This window comes from Giraffa tippelskirchi, chromosome X (assembly GCF_054371585.1).
Source record: "Giraffa tippelskirchi isolate mGirTip1 chromosome X, T2T-mGirTip1v1.2.pri, whole genome shotgun sequence".
Taxonomy (NCBI): Eukaryota; Metazoa; Chordata; class Mammalia; order Artiodactyla; family Giraffidae; genus Giraffa; species Giraffa tippelskirchi.
The window spans coordinates 262413-281125 of NC_137289.1; the positions used below are offsets into that span (position 1 = coordinate 262413).

General features: G+C 48.4%; 1 protein-coding gene and 1 non-coding gene across 8 annotated transcripts; both read left to right on the forward strand.

Annotated features, from left to right (window-relative positions):
- The first annotated feature begins 6620 nt into the window (after positions 1 to 6620).
- Positions 6621 to 18703, forward strand: DKC1 (dyskerin pseudouridine synthase 1). Of its 7 annotated transcripts, none has more exons than XR_014075348.1 (16): positions 6621 to 6655; positions 7277 to 7344; positions 7785 to 7871; positions 9323 to 9414; positions 9613 to 9797; positions 10415 to 10479; positions 10767 to 10893; positions 11715 to 11845; positions 12269 to 12412; positions 13922 to 14042; positions 15202 to 15320; positions 15904 to 16007; positions 16725 to 16803; positions 17458 to 17586; positions 17892 to 17980; positions 18485 to 18703. XR_014075348.1 is itself a non-coding variant. In XM_081563646.1 (16 exons), the coding sequence occupies exons 1-15, from the start codon at positions 6640 to 6642 to the stop codon at positions 17950 to 17952; spliced, it is 1533 nt and encodes a 510-aa protein (XP_081419772.1). In that variant the 5' UTR covers positions 6621 to 6639; the 3' UTR covers positions 17953 to 17980; positions 18485 to 18703. The 7 variants fall into 7 exon arrangements, 5 of the variants coding, with proteins under 5 accessions (XP_081419772.1, XP_081419773.1, XP_081419771.1 ...); XR_014075349.1 differs by having other exon boundaries at positions 15904 to 15992; XM_081563646.1 differs by having other exon boundaries at positions 17887 to 17980.
- Positions 11959 to 12090, forward strand: LOC145537292 (small nucleolar RNA SNORA36 family). Its single transcript, XR_014076316.1, has one exon. It is a non-coding gene; the product is annotated as a small nucleolar RNA SNORA36 family (small nucleolar RNA).
- Positions 18704 to 18713: the final 10 nt, after the last annotated feature.

The window sequence follows — 18713 nt, forward strand, 5'->3', positions numbered from 1 at the left end:
TGGCCTGGAGAAATTCCGTGGACTGTACAGTTCATGGGGTCGCGAAGAGTCAGACATGACTGAGCGACTTTCACTTCATATTCAATATCTTATAATAACCTATTATGGAACAGAATCTGAAAAGTAATATATATATATATATATAAATAACTGATTCACTGTGCTGTACAACTGAAACTAATATGATATTGTAAATCAACTATACTTCAATAAAATAAGTAAACAATATTTAAAAAGAAAACAAAAAAAGAGGAAGGTTCCCCCACAAAAAAATATATATATTTCTATATATATAGGTTTAGTTTGGCAGTTCATTAAGTGCTGTACATCTTGTAAATAGAAGGATTTCTGAAAACAAGCATCCACTAGTAAGGAAGAGTTTCTATTTGAATGATGTTATGTGGGGCAAAGTGGCCATGCATCTAACTTATTCTCTGTGAAAAGAGAGAATATTTGAAAAGAAAATTCTTCTCCAAATTCTAGATGAGGGACAGACATGGGGAGATAGCTATACATGTGTGTGAAAGGTCAATAATATAAAATTCACAAGTCAAATCCACAAACACATGAAAAGAAATATACACCATGAGCAGGTGGGGTTCACCCCATAGGTAAAAGGCTCATTCAATCTATGAAAAATCAATCAATGATATCTACTATGTTGACAAGCAAAGAAGTCACATGCTTGCATCAGTTGCTGCAGAACATGCATTTGACAAACCCAATGTCAATTCAAGACTAAAGCTGTCATGAAGTGTAAGTCACTCAGCACTAAGGACATGTCCTCACCTTGTTCAATAGCATCCATGGAGGACATGACTAACGTCATGGTTACATTGTGCAAAATGGGGCATTTTCTCTTATGGCTGGGAACAAGGCAAGGCTATCTGCCCTCACTACTCTTATTCAACACAATGTGGGAAGTTCTAGCCAGTGCAACAAGGGGGAAAAAACCCCCCCAAAAATGCACAGATTGGGAAGAAGAAATAACAGCATCTCAATTTGCAGATGATATCGTTGTCTTCATAGACAATCCAAAGGAATCGACAGGAAAAACTCCTATAAGCAATAAGTGAGTTTTACAGGGTGGCAGGATACAAGATCAACACATTTCAAGGCTCATTATTTAACGGCAGTGATCAAGATTGTGTAGTATCCACAATATTGTAAAGTAATTAGCTTCCAAGTAAAATTTTTAAAAAAGTACAAAAAAAAAAATAAAAGATTGTGTGGTATCAGTAGAAAGTGAAAGTGAAGTCGCTCAGTTGTGTCTGACTCTTTTCAACCCTGTGGGCTGTAACCTACCAGGCTGCTCCATCCATGGGATTTTCCAAGCAAGAGTACTGGAGTGGGTTGCCACTTCCTAGTAGCAGTAGAGGGAGAAACATATAGATAAATGGAATGGAATAGAGAACCCAGAAATAGACCCACATCAATTTCCCCAGCTGGTTTTTGGCCAAGAAGTAAAACCATCCTAGTGGGGTGTGCCACTCCCAGCAAGGGCCCAGCAATTGTCATGGTTCTTTCTTTATGACACTGAGTTCCAGGTTCAGCAACTTCTGTTTCTCTTTGCAGGGACCCTCCCTGTCAACCTGTCTCAGTCCACTGGGGCCCAAAAACTTCACAAAAGTTTTGGGCCCCTGGATTGTCATGGGGCTTATCTTTCACTTTGTGGTGAAATACTTGCTAGTTTCTGGGCATCCGGTCCATTCGCCATGATGTCATTAATGGAGCAGACCAGCATGATGGTTTGAGGCAGAATCAGATGATCCACTCAGTCCGGGACTTCTTTATGATAACTTGCCAGATAATTGATGGGACAGTGCCTGGGGCTTCCTTTGGACGATTTTTCCATCATCAGAATTTTTCCAGCTGCCTCTTGTGTTGGTTTCCAATTATGCAGTCAGGAACTGGGTATCCACAGATAGAGAGATCCAGACTAAGACTCCATCTCTGACTAGTGGACCACAGTAGCCTCTATGGTCCCAAGGGTAAGTCAGAGGAAGGTTTAGAGTACACACTTGTAGTATTCCATGTATCTGGCCTCACCCTGGCTTGAGAGCTGAACCTGTGAATTGACTAGGTCTGGAAATTCAATGAGAGGCCATGATTTTCCGTGGTGGTGATTAAAGGCAGGCTGCTGTTCACCAGACCGAGCATTTTGGTCAGTGGTGGTCTACTACAGGTGTGTGCTACAGTCCATGGAGTCGCAAAGAGTCGGACACGACTGAGCGACTGAACTGAACTGAAGGGTTCAGAAGTCACAGATTCATTCAACACATACTTCCGGAGCATCTTCTAGGGGCTGTGCAGAGAGCCGTGGGCAAAATAGACCAGACTGGCCTGGCTTCATAAGGCGAACATTCTGGTGAAGAGACAGAAAATAAAAAAAAAGGTCCATTGAAGGCAGAGGGAAAAGCAGATGGCAGAGCCCCAAGAGGAGAGCATGTGCCTGTGGAGTAGTCTTAACAGTCAGAGGCACTGCGGCCAGAGGGGTGTGAGTCTGGTCGTGAGCGGAAGCAGGTGGACTCAGAAGAGGAAGTGATGGCAGACACTGGCAGCTGCCATCAGCATTTTGACTCTTACTCTTAGAGGGATGGGTCATCCATTGGTTTGGGCTGCTGTAACAAATTACTCCCAACTGGATGGCTTTATTCCTTAATAAATTAATCTTTAATTTTTTTAAAAAAAATTCACTTTGATTGGAGTGGAGAAGGAAACGGCCACCCACCCCAGTACTCTTACCTGGAGAATCCCCATGGACAGAGGAGCCTGGCGGGCTACAGACTATGGGGTCGCAAAGAGTCAGACACGACTGAATGACTAAGACTTTATTGGAGTAGAGTTGCTTTACAATGGTGTGTTGGTTTCTGCTGTACAGCAAAGTAATTCAGTTATACATATACATATCTCCACTCTTAAGATTCTTAGATTCTTTTCCTATGTAGGCCATTACAGACTTTTGAATTCTCTGTACTATACAACAGGTACTTATTAGTTATCTATTTTATATATTATATATATATATTTTTAGTTATCTATTTATCTATTTAGTTAACAATTATTAGTTATCTATTTTATATTTTATATATAGTAGTGTGTATATGTCAGTTCCAAACTCCCAATTCATTCCTCCCCTTCCTTATCCTCTGGTTTGTGTTTGACATCTGTGAGTATTTCTGTTTTGTAAATGGGTTCATTTGTACTCGGTGGCTTTAAAGAACATTTATTCTCTTACCAATTTAGAGGCTGAAGTCTCAAATCACTCCAATTTCCGCCTCTATGTTTACACGGTCTTCTCTTCTGTCTGTGTCCTTTCTTCTCTTCAAAGGACACTTGTCATTGGATTTGGGGCCCACCTGAGTCATCCAGGGTGACCTTATCTGCAGATGCTTCACTGCAGGACGTCTGCTATACCCTTTTTTCAAATAAGTTCATATTCATAGGATCCAGGGGTTAGGATGTATCCTATGGGGGGCAATCTTCATCCCATTAGAGATGGGACGCCATTGAAGGGATTGGAGCAGAGGAGGGACATGGCCTGACTTATAGTTTCATGGTGTCTCCAGAGGCTGTGTTGAGAAGAAATATAGTTGGAAAAAGCAGAAGGAGGGAGGGACTGCAGGGAGCCAGACGAAGAAATCTAGGAGAGAGATAAGGATGGCATGAACTCCAATGACAGCATCGAGGGTGGGGAAAAACCATCAGGTTCTGGATCTCTTGAAAGCAAAGGTGCCAGGCTTTGCTAACAGATCAAATGAGGACTGTTGGAGAACCATTAGTGAGTTCCTGAAATTTAGCCAAATATATATCAATAAAGCATTATAAAATAATGTGGGGGTGTAATGAACTGCTGGTGGATTGGTTGACACTGAGGACTTTGTATGTATACAAAGTATGTATGAAACATTAAGAACATATAAAGAACATTTATTCTCTTACAGAGAATAAAACATTCTTATGTATAAAACATTAAGGCTTATGTATAAAACATTAAGTTAGAGTATTATTATGATTACCTTGGTATACAACAATATAAATTGTAGATAGAATAAAAGTTAAACGAGGAAAAAGCAATTATATATGTGTGTATATATGCACGCGCACAGACACACACAGACACACACAGACACACAGACACACACACACACATATGAAAAATCCAAGCAGTCCATCCTGGAGGAGATCAATCCTGAGTGTTCATTGGAAGGACTGATGTTGAAGCTGAAACTCCAGTACTTTGGCCACCTGATGCGAAGAGCTGACTCACTGGAAAAGACCTGATGCTGGGAAAGATTGGAGGCGAGAGGAAAAGGGGACGGCAGAGGATGAGATGGTTGGATGGCATCACCGACTCAATGGACCTGAGTTTGGGTAAACTCCGGGAGTTGGTGATGGACAGGGAGGCCTGGCGTGCTGCAAGCCATGGGGTCGCAAAGATTCGGACACGACTGAGCGACTGAACTGAACTGATGAAAACTGAAAGTGTTAGTCACTCAGTCATGTCCAACTCCTTGCAACCCTATGGAATGTAGCCCACCAGGCTCCTCTGTCCTTGGAATTCTCCAGGCCAGAATACTGGAGTGTGTTGCCATTTCCTTCTCCAGGGGATCTTCCTGACCAACAGATTGAACCCAGGCCTCCCACATTGCAGGCAGAGTCCTTATCATCTGAGCCACCAGGGAAGCCCATATATATAGTTGTTGTTCAGTAGCCAAGTCGTGTCCGACTCTTTGCAACTCCATGCGCTGCAGCACACCAGGCCTCTGTCCCTCACCATCTCCCGATGTTTGCCCAAGTTCATGTCCATTGCATTGGTTATGCCATCCAGCCATCTCATCCTCTGACACCCTCTTCTCCTTCTGCCCTCAATCTTTCCTAGCATCAGGGACTTTTCCAATGAGTCAGCTGTTTGCATCAGATGACCAAAATACTGGAGCAGTCCTTCCAAAGAGTATTCAGGGTTGATTTCCCTTAAGATTGACTGGTTTGATCTCCTTGCTGTCCAAGGGACTCTGAGAAGTCTTCTCCAGCACCACAGTTTGAAGGCATCAATTCTTCGGTGTTCCACTTTACCGTCCAGCTCTCACAACCATATGTGACCACTGGGAAGACCATAGCCTTGACTATACAGACCTTTGCCAGCAGAGTAGTGTCTCTGCTTTTCAACACTGTAGGTTTGTCATGATTTTCCTGCCAAGGAGCAAACGTCTTCTGATTTCTTGGCTGCAGTCACTCTCCACAGTGATTTTTAGAGCCTCAGAAGAGGAAATCTGTCACTGCATATATTTTAAGCCACAAATAAAATGGAAAAATTTCTAATCTTTGGATGGCTCAGGATGAAATGGAAAAAGAGCAATAGTTGTCCTCTTTTGTCAGTAGCAATTTGTTAGAAAAGATGATGGTATAAATTCCATTGACAATAGCAATAAAGAAATAACTCCGGATCAATCAAGTCTATGGGGGATTGATGTGAGAATTCCCACTTGAGAGCGAGAAGTGAAGTGAACCAATGGAAGAGCGAAGAGAGCTGGAACGTGGAGCTGCTAGTTGCTTGGCGGTCCAGTACCGCAGCCATGAGCAACACTGATCACTTCACCTGGAGCCCCGTTCAGTTCGGTCGCTCAGTCGTGACTAACTCTTTGCGACCCCATGCACTGCAGCACGCCAGGCTTCCCAGCACGCCAGGAGACCCGCGAAAGTGAAAGGAAAGTGCAAGACGCTCAGTCGTGTCCGACTCTTTGCGACCCCATGGAATTCTCCAGGCAAGAACACTGGAGTGGGTAGCTTTTCCCTTCTTCAGGGGATCTTTCCCACCCAGGGATCGAACTCAGGTGTCCTGCATTGCAGGCGGATTCTTTCCCAGCTGAGCCACAAGGGAAGCCCTTAGTGGAGCTGCAATCCAGCTGTGCTGTAACCGTACAGCATCACCGGAAGACTTGGTACAGAAAAAACAAACAAAAAAAGATAGTAAAATATGTCATTCATAATGTTGTGCATTGCTTATATGCTGAAACGATAATATTGCCGATCATTGCGTTAAATACAGTCTGTTATTGAAACCGATGTAACCTTCTACTTTGCTTTTTTTTTTTTAAGTGGATGCTGGAAAATTTTAAAGTGCACAAGTCACTCGCACTCTGTTTCTATTGGGCAGTGCTACTCTAACAGGATGGAAATTAGAAGCCGCAAAGCTCTATGTGCCTCCACGCCTTTTCTCATTTCGGAATCGGGACCAATCCGACAGCCACGTTGAAGGGTCCGGGGGTAGAGAAGCAAGGAACGCTGAGACACGTGCCCAGGTGCCCAAGCTTCCCGTAAAAAAAACCGGTGAGAAAGACTAGACTTTTGCCCGGGCACGCCCACAGCTAAGCCCCGCCCAGGTGAGCTACGCACGCGCTCCCCGGGTCTGGCCGCTGAAGGCGGGGCGAAGCCCAAGGCGCACGCGCGGCCGCGCCAGCGCGGGCTGTCGCCACCGCCAATGAGATGGTGCGGCCGTCCAGCGCGCTGGGGGCGCTGCACCGCCTCGCCCCGCCCCTCTGCACGACACGCACGGGGCGGTGCACAGGTGGGCGGGGCCTAGCGGCGCAGCCTGACGGCAGCGGGAGCCCACGCGGCTTGCGAGCTTAGCGGGGCAACATGGCGGACGCGGAAGGTGAGGGCGGTTCTTCGGCGGGTGGCCGGCCGGGCCCGGGTCGCGACCTCCAATGGGGGGAGCCGGGGGTGGTGGGTAGCGGGCGTCGAGGCCCGAACTCTGCGCTGGCTCTAGCCGCCGCGCCTCCCGCCGACCTTGTCGCTTGGCCTTGGCTCCACGGCTTGAGGGCGAGAGATTGAGAGGCCCCCCGCCGTGACGTGACGCCATGAGGCCCGGGGCCCGGGTCGCGCTCCCCTGTTCTGCCGCCGTGGTCAGCGCCGCGCGAGGAGGGGAAGAGAAGGGGCCGAGGGGCTCGGGCGGGCGCGGAGCTCCCAGGCGAAAAAGAAGTTCTAGGGGCCCCAAGCCCTCGAGGACCGTCGGACGGTCCCTGACGGAACTTACGGGCCGAGGGCCTTTCTGCCCCGCGCAGCCACGTGGTGAATCGGGCTGGAGGGCGACACGTGCGGCTGTTGTCGCGAGCCCGTCCCGTCGCCCCGGGCACTGGCCTGACCCCCGCTCGTTTACCCTTCGAGCGTAGACCAGACGGCCGTTTTTTCAGCTGCCCTGATGCATCCTCTGTTTTCAACTTAATCGCCTTGATTTTCGGGGAAAACTCCCAATTCTTGTGTGTGTGTTTTTAAGTCCTTGTTTTGCCGAAGAAACATAAGAAGAAAAAGGAGCGGAAATCATTACCCGAAGAGGCTGTGGCGGTGAGTAGGAATATTTTTACTCTGCTTCGAATCAAAAGAAAGCTTTCTTAGAGGCCAGATTGCCGAAAAGAACTGTTTCTAAAGATTTTGAAGGAATGGGGTATCATCGCGCGTGGTCGTGAGACAGAAACTACAAAGCTCCATCCAGTCTAGGTCTCTGCTGTCAGGCACACTTTGCTAACTGGTGTTGCCCACAGTTACTGATTTCCCTGAAATTGTCTTTCTTATCAAACTCACTATCCCTCTTCCCTCTTAAATTGGCTATTCCCATCTTGGTGTTACTTCACTTATTTTTCTCAGTTCTTCGTTTATTTCTTCTCTTTCCTTTGGAGATCTCCTTGTTTTTTTTAGTTGTAAAGGCATAGACTTTGGTGGGCGTATTGGAAGGGTTCAGATTCAAGTGGGGAGTCTTAACAGGTTGTGTTTCTGTCGTCTGGAAGGAAATACAACATGCTGAAGAATTTCTCATCAAACCTGAATCCAAAGTGGCTCAGTTGGACACGTCTCAGTGGCCTCTGTTGCTAAAGGTATGTGTTTTGCATCAGCTCAATGTCTGCCTTTTACACTGTTTCTGAGTATTAAACAGTTGATTAAGAATGGAACCTGGACTTAGGCAAGGCTAGGTGAGGCTGCCTAAATCAGTGTTCCTCAGGGTAGTTGAGATAAAGAACCGAGTTTTTGGTTTTTTTTTCCCCTCAATTTCTGGTATACCCAGCACTTGTGGAATACAGGTAAATTTTACAACAATGTGAGACTGCTATCGAATTTTATAAACAATTCCCAATTTCTGTGCTTTGCTTCATTTTACAGACCTTTACTGGTTTGTGGAGTAGTAAATGCTTTACAGCATAGGTTTCGATGCTAGATCCCTTTGGGTCAGGCACTGTGTGACCTTAGGCTAATCTTGACCTCTCTGAGGCTCTTGGCAAATAATACCTCCTCTTTCAGAAGGCCTGCTGAGGGTTGCAGGAGGTGATCCATGAAACGTGCCAAAGTGCCCAGCATGTATCACATACTCTAGAAGTTATTGACTATTGTGTTGGGTTTTTCATAAAGTAGTTCAGTAATGAATAGAGTTAAAATTTCATTACTGACATAATGGGTGCCAGACTAGGAGGTACGTTTACTGCAAGACGGGATTCCCTGGTGGCTCAAGACGGTAAAGCGTCTGCCCGTAACGCGGGAGACCCGGGTTTGATCCCTGGGTCGGGAAGATCCCCTGGAGAAGGAAATGGCCACCAACTCCAGTATTCTTGCCTAGAAAATTTGAATCAACCACTAAATAGGAGGTAAAAAATGAGATTTGCTCATATAATTCAATGCAGTTGAATTTCTGCTTAGCCAGATGTGTCTGCCATTTAGATAGCACCTGGTTCTCTATTTTTACCTGCCAGTAAACCATGTTGGCAATTGTCCTACCATCATGGAATGTAAAATCTAGAGGTGGGAGATACAGGCAGTTAAAAAAAAAAATAATGGCTGCTTGTGGGAAGTGCCAAGATGAAGCTAATGAACTTGCATTGAAGGGAGCATTTCAGACTGGTGGTGGAAGCTTGGAAAGAGTGAGGAGAAGCAGATATAAGGAGTGGAATGGGAGCTTCAAAGGCGGGAGTGAGCTGGTCAGGTGTGAGGAACCATGTTGCCAGTTATTCTCCATCTGGCTACCTTTGGTCCCTGAGAAAATCAAAGCTAGTCCATATTTTACTCATAAGCCTGTGCAGTGAAGCCACATTTGTTCTGTAGTACCCCAGGAGGTCTTTCTGGAGGAGGGAGAAAATTTGTCTTCTTCTTACTTGGGTAATTTTTCCAGCATATAGTGGGGCTTGGCAGTCTCTCCCAGCAGATAATGGAAATACAGAAGCAAGATCCAAAACAGGAACCCGAAGGGTTGCCTTATCATGGTTGATAGTGGTCCTGACTTAGTTTTCCACATGTTAATGATTTATTGCTTATTTTGTGTTGTATCATTGCTTTCTAGAATTTTGATAAGCTAAATGTAAGGACAGCACATTACACACCTCTTCCTTGTGGTTCAAATCCGCTCAAGAGGGAGATTGGGGACTACATCAGGTAAGTGTGTTGGGAGCAAGCACTGTTCACACTTCTTTGCACAATGTCCCCTTCACATCAGTTATTCAAGGAGGTGGTGAATGCCCTCAATATATATAATAACCTGTACCCATGGTCAACACTTGGTGTTTACTCTGCAAATTTAGTTTTCATCCGAGGCCAGGAGTTGATGACACAGTCATTTCTTTCCCAATCTAGGACAGGTTTCATTAACCTTGACAAGCCCTCCAACCCCTCTTCCCATGAGGTGGTAGCCTGGATCCGGCGAATACTTCGGGTTGAGAAGACGGGACACAGTGGAACCCTGGATCCCAAGGTGACTGGTTGTTTAATAGTGTGCATCGAACGAGCCACTCGCTTGGTGAAATCACAGCAAAGCGCAGGTAAATCAGAGTGGGAGGAAGGATGGGGCAACTTGAAGATGGGAAGGCTTTCTGTGTTTCCTTGCCCTTCTGCATGTGGCTTTCAGAAGTGATTTCTTCGTTGGTAAAATCTTACAAACCAAAAAAAAAACGGAAGCAAGGGATAGTCTGGCTTGGTATGTACTTTCTGTCTTCTGCCAGATCCTGATGAGGCTGCCTTGTTGGGAGTTCTGGGTGCTTTTGACAAGCACGTGGCACCAAGTGGGTCTGCTTTTAGCCCTGAGGCAGAGCTGAGTCCGAGTCCGGCTGCAGGCCTGTCACTTTCTAACCACCTGCAGCCTCGTCCTAAAATAATGCTTCCTCATTGTCATTGGGGAAAATTCTCCTTGGCCTTGCAAGGTGCCCTCCAGGCAGGCTGTCCACGGGTGTTCTTGTCCTTCTCAGCACATTGAGAGTTGAACCTGTGACGTTAGTGTCTTCCTTCCTTTCCTACATCTGCACCCTGAAATCTGCCTTCCTGCAAATTGGATAGAAATTTGCCTGCTTTTCCTGGCTGCACAAGATTAAGAGTGATACAAGCATATAGGAAATAACAGCAAACTCAGTGGCCACACCTGACTACTCTTGTCATTTTACAGGCAAAGAGTATGTGGGGATTGTCCGGCTGCACAATGCTATCGAAGGGGGGACTCAGCTTTCCAGGGTAAGTCTGTCATTGGAGGGAAGCTATCTGAGCCACTGGGCCAACCTGGGCAGGTGACTGCAGACAGCAGAGGCACTTCTGTTCATGTCCCTTCTGAGGAGAGGCTTCTGATCAGTCCTGAGTCACCCATGTGGAGTTGCAGAAGGAATCAACAATTGAAAGGCCCTTTTAGTGATTGCAGGAAACCTTCTGTGTATCACTTGTGCCCTTAAACTCCTCAAATCTGCCCTTTGATCGTCTTTGGGAGTCCATGCAGTAAGAGCAGTTTCATTTGTGTGTCTTCTCAGGCCCTAGAAACCCTGACAGGTGCCTTATTCCAGCGACCCCCACTCATTGCTGCGGTAAAGAGGCAACTCCGAGTCAGAACCATCTACGAGAGCAAAATGATCGAGTATGACCCCGAAAGACGATTAGGTGGGTCCCCAAGCCTGTGGGGCACCAAGCTGACACAGAGCACACTGGTGTCGAATGAATTCTCCAGAATAAGAGTCCGGTAAAAGTAGCTGCCTTTAGCATGTGGGGTAGTTGTGGCCTGTGTCATCTCCAGTTTTGCTGCTGCAGATAGAGAATAACTGGGTTTCTCCCCTGGTCATGTGTTTACTTAAAGAAAGTGAAGTCACTAAAGAAAGAAAGTGAAGTCGCTCAGTCTTGTCCGACTCTGCGACTCCATGGGCTGTAGCCCACCAGGCTCCTCCATCCATGGAATTTTCTACGCACGAGTACTGGAGTGGGTGGCCATTGCCTTCTCCAGGAGATCTTCCCGAGCCAGGGATCGAACCCGGGCCTCTCCTGCATTGTAGGCAGATGCTTTACCATCTGGGCCACCAGGGAAGTCCACCCTTTTATAATAAAAAACTATTCAATGAGTTAAGAATAGAAGAAGAGTTTCTCAACCTGATACAGGTATCCATAAAGAAAAACTTACAGCAAACAACATACTCAATACCTTTCTCCCTAAGGGATTCCCTGGTGGCTCAGACAGTAAAGTGTCTGCCCGCAACGCAGGAGACCCGGGTTCAATCCCTGGGTCGGGAAGATCCCCTGGAGAAGGAAATGGCAACCCACTCCAGTACTCTTGCCTAGAAAATTCCATTGATGGAGGAGCCCGGTGGGCTACAGTCTACGGGGTTGCAAAAAGTCGGACACGACTGAGCAACTTCACTTTCTTTTCTTTCTTTCTTTCATGTGTTTACTTAGGAAAATATGTGCTACTTTTGTGTGTGCATGTGTTTTAGGAATCTTCTGGGTGAGTTGTGAGGCCGGCACTTATATTCGGACGCTGTGTGTTCACCTTGGTTTGTTGTTGGGAGTTGGTGGTCAGATGCAGGAACTCCGGAGGGTTCGTTCTGGAGTCATGAGTGAAAAGGTATGTCATTGGTGGGAGATTTTTAGTTTTTTGTTTTTCTTAAAGCCGGCTGATACTTAGATCTTCCAGCCTTTGATGGAACTCCACCTACTTCCCATCCCAGAAAAGGCAGTTCCCAAAGTGTTGAGTTCAGTCCAGGGCAGCTTCCCTGTTCTGTTAATTAAACTTTGGGACATTAAAACACAGGCTGGGGTGTATGTGGATGGAGACTGTTACTCTATTCGTTTAGTCCCTAGCCTACAGATACGCCTGCTTAGGTTTACTAGGCCACCAGTTACAGAGGTGACTGCAAACAGACCAAAGACCAATGAGCTTGGACTAGCAGACGAGACGAAACGGATTCAATGTTTGGAAGTGTGAGGTCCATTTGCCTATTGGGGGTACACAGCACTTGATTAATTTTCATGTGTGGCTACTTCCCAGGACCACATGGTGACGATGCATGACGTCCTTGATGCCCAGTGGCTCTATGACAACCACAAGGATGAGAGTTACCTGCGGCGAGTTGTTTACCCTTTGGAAAAGCTGTTGACATCTCATAAACGGCTGGTCATGAAAGATAGTGCAGTAAGTTTTATTTGCACAAAATGTGAGCTCAAGAGATGAGATGTGGCCCGTGTCCTGAAAATTTCCTTCTATTTAAAGCGAAAAGAGGACTTTGTGATCTTACAACCACTATTTGGGGCGGGGGAGGGTTCTTTTTTTTTCTGGTTTCATATATTGGACATTGGATTAATTTATTTTTGTTAATGGAAGCATTTATGATTAACTTTATTAAATGAAAACCAAATATAAAGTAAAAGTTTAATACTGGGCCTAATTACGTTAAACATTTAGAGTAAGTAACTTGGTTCAAGAAATAGACTATTAGTGGTGCACAAAATTTGCCCTTCTGTAAACTGGTAGTTTTGCATGTGCCTAAGACACCTTGTGTTTTTTTTTAAAACTATTGCTAGAAAAAGTTGCTTTGATGGGGATAAAAGATTGAGATTAGAGAGTTGCCTAGTGCTCCTTTTGGAATCTCCATTAAAAGCTTTGTTTAAAGAAAGTGAAGTCACTCAGTCGTGGCCAACTCTTTGTGACCCCATAGACTGTAGCCTACCAGGCTCCTCCATCCATGGGATTTTCCAGGCAAGAATACTGGAGTGGGTTGCTATTTCCTTCTTCAGGGGATCTTCTGAACCCAGGGATTGAACCCAGGTCTCCCGCATTGTAGGCAGACGCTTTACCCTTTGTTTAAATAAATCCCAATTTGAGGCCATAAAACCTAAACATCACAGAGATTATCAAGCCTTTTTTCTTACTATGATGCTAAATAATCTCATATAAAGTAATTGTTTATATATTTCGTAATTTGAGCTTGTTCATTCATACTCAGATCTTAAACTATATACATGTTTGACTGTATAGATGTTAGAATTTATAATAAAAAACAAAAAAACTGAAGAGGCATACCACAACCTGCCCCTATAATGATTGAGAAAACAATAGACAAGACAAACAACGTGAATGTGACTCCCTTTTGCTAGGTTCAAATTAGTGGCTTCTGGGAGAGGAGAAATATAGTGAGTGAAGACAAGATTCCCTCAGGGTGGGTTGGACGCCTTGAGTGTGGGCAAACTCGGGGAGAGTTGGCCTTGACTTGTATCTCTGGGTCTGTAAAGGACATGTCAAAACGTGTGGGATTGGTTCAGCGGGCCTTGGCAGTCTTACTCGTGCATTCCTTTGGGAATGGAATTATTACATAGGAATATTACCTGGGAAGGTAGTTATTACCTAGCTCTGTCCCAGTGTTTTCCCTTCATGCTGAGGAATAGAGAACAGGTAAACTCTGGATAGGAGTAGCTACTTCCAGCCCTGGCTACATTTCTGAGTCAACCTGTGGGAGGCGGCTGGCCTGTGGTGGGTGGCAGCCGTGATCCAAGCTGCATGGTGGCCTGTGGATGCCGTTGGGCCTCTGGCATGGGTAGGGGGTGCTCGCTGGTCCCCATACCCTCTCTGGCCCAGTTGGGGGGTGGGATGGAGGGCAGGGGCTGCCTTGTGACGGGGGCACTCACGGGGCCACCATCCCGCCAGGTGAATGCCATCTGCTACGGGGCGAAGATCATGCTCCCAGGCGTCCTCCGCTATGAGGATGGCATCGAGGTCAATCAGGAGATCGTGGTCATCACCACCAAAGGGGAGGCCATCTGCATGGGTAAGAGGCAAGCGGCCCTTGTCCACTCTGCACCGTCACAGCCAGGCTCCCTCGGAGGGGATGCCCGAGGCCTGGCTTCTTGGGGTGGCTGAATCCCTGTGTTCCTTGGGGTCTGTGGGGTGGTCACAGCACAAAGGTCCAGTTTGGACAGGCATGGGTGAGAAGGGGTCAGCGGGGTTTCCTCTTGTCCCACCAGCTGCTGTTAGGAGCCCTGTCTTAGTGGGTTAGCTCTCCAGTGAGAGAAGAAACCATCAATGGGCAATAAAGGTGGTAACCGAGGAGCCTTCAGTCCGCTCCCTCTCTGTGCAACACTAACTTGCACAAGTTTAGCTACTGTTGGATTGTCCCTGTCTGAGCTCCAGGCATGATGTGTATGTCTTTGGGGTTCGTTAACGAGGTGGCCCTTCCCCTCTGGCTGTTGGCCACGCCATGGCCCCCTCAATTGTGCACAGCTGGAAAGGGATCCTGATGACACACTTTATTCCTGGTGTAAATAATGCACATTAAACAAAGAACTTTGGATGTATCGGCCTGGCCAAAAAGTGGATTTGGATTTTTCTGAGACATGTAACTGAAAAACTTGAACTTTCTGGCCAGTTGAATACTTTTTAGGAAGTCTACTCTGAAGACTTCCAAAGCGTGGGTTTTTATGAGTATGATCAGTGTCAATATTTTTTGGCACTTGATACATGTGACGTGATTTCACAAGCTGTCTTCCCCTGATGGTAGATTTTCTCCATATGCAACTGTCAGCAATGGAAACCTCAAGGCAAGTACAGCTTAAGAGTTTTACTTCAATGATGAGATTCTTTTTTAAAAATCACCTATCTGTTTGGCTGTGTTGGGTGTTAGTTGCGGCACACAGGATCTTTTGTTGTGCCATGCGGGCTTCTCTCTGGTTGTGTGTGGGCTCTAGAGTGCATGGTCTCACTGCTTGTGGCACCTAGGCATAGGTGCCCTGTGGCATGTGGGATCTGCATTCCCCAACTCTGAATCGAACCTGTGTCCCGTGTGCTGGAGGTGAATTCTTCACCACTGGGCCACCAGGAAAGTCCAAGCTTATGAGTTTTAAAGAAGTTTGTAAAACTTGTATAAAACAGCAGCACTTGGCGTCATTGGTTATCAAGTCTTTCCTTTTATCTCTTTCCAACACCTGCAGCAATTGCATTGATGACCACAGCAGTGATCTCCACCTGTGACCACGGTATTGTAGCGAAGATCAAGAGAGTTATCATGGAGAGAGACACGTACCCTCGGAAGTGGGGTTTAGGGCCAAAAGTAAGTAGGTGGGACTGGTCACGTGCCCTGCGCCTCATTGTATTTTGCTTTGTTGAATACTCGGGCAGCTCTTGGTGTGTCTCCGCTGCCATGTCCTGGCCTCCTGCTGGGCTTTGGGAAGTCGATACTGGTTGGAAATGTGCCTCTCTCGGACCTGAGGATCTTCAGGCTAAGGGGACCGTAGATGGGCCTCTGTCCACTTGCACAACGGGATGGGGACTTTCGGCATAGTCGAGGGCCCTGTGAAGGGGTGTGGCAAGGTCCTTGGCACCTAGAGTCCACCATGAGGGCTTCAGCCTGGTCAGGGAGTTGAGGAGAGGGATCTCTGCTTGAGCCACGCCAGTGGGAAATGTACAGTATGAGATGTTGAGGTGAAGCAGGGAGGGAAGTGTGGGGTTGCTGGAATAGCAGGTGGTCCAAAAGAGACCACAGAGGCTCCCAGGAATCCAGCAAGCCCTTTCAGAGTCCCATGTCTGCACCCATGGAAGAGAGGGTGAGTTCTGCATGCTCTGCTGTGTGTGTGGTCACGATACCTGCTTTGCGTCGACACTGTTGTAACACGGACACCCTGCCGGTCCTCCAGGCGAGTCAGAAGAAGCTGATGATCAAGCAGGGCCTTCTGGACAAGCACGGCAAGCCCACTGACAGCACGCCTTCCACCTGGATGCAAGAGTACGTTGACTACAGGTGAGGGTGGCTGTTGGCTGGGACCACGGATGCCAGGGTCCCTCGACGGCAGGGGAGGAGGGAAGGGCATGGAGCTCCGAGTGCTGGATGGCACCTCCCGCCTCCTCGGGAGGCCAGGACGCTGGGCCTCAACTCAGTTCAGTTCAGTCGCTCAGTTGTGTCCGACCGACTCTTTGCGACCCCATGGACCGCAGCACACCAGGCCTCCCTGTCCATCACCAACTCCCGGAGTTTACCCAAACTCATGTCCATCAAGTCAGTGATGCCATCCAACCATCTCGTCCTGTGTCGTCCCCTTCTGCCCTCGATCTTTCCCAGCATCAGGGTCTTTTCAGATGAGTTGGCTCTTCACATCAGGTGGCCAAAGTGTTGGAGTTTCAGCTTCAACATCAGTCCATCCATTGAGTACAGAGCCAGATATGGGGGAAACGTGCTCAGGGCAGAGCTGTTGGGACTCGCCTTGGGGGCTGGTGCTGAACCCCAGCCGCCCCGGGCGGGTCAGGGCATTGGGCCCTGCGCAGCCGACGGTTATCCCTTGTCACCCTGGCTTGTGGGACTCGAGACGGAGTCAGGCTGTAAGCGTCAGTGGTGAGCCGTTGTGTCCAGCATCAGTATACTGTCGGAGGCTTTCGAGCGGCCGGATATGCCATTGTGCAGCCGGGCCTCTGAGGACATCCAGTCTGTGATCCTCACCCATTGTTTCTGCTCCTCTTGTAGCGATTCTGCCAAGAAAGAAGTGCCAGCCAAAGCAGTCAAAGCCGCGCTGGTTGTTGCTGAGGTGGTGAAAACCCCAAAGGTGAGTGGTGTGCTGTGCTGGCTTTGGAACACACCGCCCAGCCCCACCAGTTGTTGGTCTGTTGTGTCTGCTGGGGGTTCTGTGGGCCTGGGGCTTAGACTGGCCTGGGCCATACCGGCTGAGCTCAGGCCATAGCCGTGGAGCAGAGTGAGGTCGACAGGTGGCAGGAGCATGTTGGAATAGAGATGGGGACACTCAGGGCCAGGCGGAACTTGGCAGAAGGCCAGCTAACACCTGTGCATGTGGTGGCTTCAGGGCTGGGGGCCGCTGGCATCAGATGGCACGGTGGCTTGTGTGTTATTGTGGGTGGCACCGAGTGTCCTGAAAAGGGCTGCTCCAGGCCTGCTGTGGAAGCTGGCAGGTGGGGGTTCCTGACCTCCCTGCCCGCTCTGAGGGCTCCCTGGAGACCCCCAGGGAGGAGGCGGCCTTTCTGTGTCACCCTGGTGCTCTGGTGGTGCCCCCGGCGTCCTGGCCTTCGGGCACGGCAGTCTGTGAACGCCTGCTAAACCAGGCCCTGTCGGGGGTTTTCGCAAACTTCCTGTTGGGTCCCATCAGGATCCTCTTGGGCTGGCTCCCCGCCTTTGGACTCACTGCAAACGTTCCTGGCCATGTCTGTCCTTGGATCTAACGTGCCATCCATGGTCTCCACCTTAGCGGAAGCGAGAGAGCGAGAGCGAGGAAACATCCCCAGCGGCTCTGCAGGCGGTCAGGAAGGAGAAGAAGAAGAAAAAGGAGAAGAAGGCCAAAGCTGCTGCAGAGCACGCGGAGGAGCCAGGAGCCAGGGTGGGTGCAGGCCCCCTGGGGCCCTGAGGGGGGAGGCATTGCTCGCTGCCCGGTAGGGAGGATGGGACAGGCCCAGGTTGCCTAGCATCAGTTAGGATTCTCTGCATGGTGGGTCGGGAGGACGCATAGCTGGGGAGTGTGAAGGCGAAGGCATCCTGGAAAACTCAGGATGGTGACGTGCAAGATTGATGTGACCCAGGACATCCAAGCCATGAGCATCACCTCCTGGATCCCCGAGGGGGTGGGACTGGGAAAGTGGTGGTGCTTAAGAGATGCTTGCTTGCTGGCTTTTCCTCCTAGGACAGTGACAGCACCAAGAAGAAGAAGAAGAAGAAGAAAATCAAAGCGGAAATGGTCTCTGAGTAGGGGTGGCCACGTGCAGCACGGCGTCCAGGTGGGAGGAGCCATCAAAGCCTTATTGCGAACCCAGAGCTCCGTTGGGCCTCGAGGGTGGGGACCCGAGGTCCCGGGAAGGGCGGAGAGGCCAGCATGTGGGAGCAGCTCGCGGAGCCCTCGCCGACGCCCCCTGGCACGGCTGCCCCATCTCGTCCTGTTGTAAGGACCCCGGCGAAGGGGGCAGACTGGGCACCGTCCACTGCTCCATGCGGGAGACTCGCAGCACCTCCCCTGCAGACACAGCGCTACCCAGTGCCCACCCACGGCTGTTTCCCGGGGGCCAGCTGACCACCCTGGGCCTCTCCTAGTTGGCTTCTCCACTTCCCTCGTCTAAAAAGTTTCTAAACAAAAAAAGGCGGTTCCACAAAATGGTCTAGAGAAAGTGAAAAAAGACAGAACTGAACCATGTTATGGAGGGAATAATCTTTTTTTGCCAGTGTGCTGAGGACAGCGATGTATTCTCGTGTCAAGAGTTCCCTCTTCACCTGCATTTCCCTTCCAGGTGGAGGCCCTCGCCAGCCTCGCAGACCCCCGTGTACACTTCACAGCTTGTACATCTACATACCACCTCAGGCACCTGACTCCACCTGGCTAGTTGTGTTTGTGAGCTCAGCGCCCCCCCAAAAACACCATTCCTCCAGGCTTTTGTTTTACCTCTCTGTTCCTTTCCCTGCTGGGAGAAGGTTGTAATTTTTACTGATTAAATTTCCTTCTGAAGTTTTTTAAGTATT

Bases quoted from the DNA above. Each gene is read 5' to 3' on its own strand.
- DKC1 (XM_081563645.1), top strand. The intron at 14,043-15,201 runs GTAAGAGGCAAG...CAACACCTGCAG, and splicing joins AGGGGAGGCCATCTGCATGG to CAATTGCATTGATGACCACA. The intron at 15,321-15,903 runs GTAAGTAGGTGG...CCGGTCCTCCAG, and splicing joins AGTGGGGTTTAGGGCCAAAA to GCGAGTCAGAAGAAGCTGAT.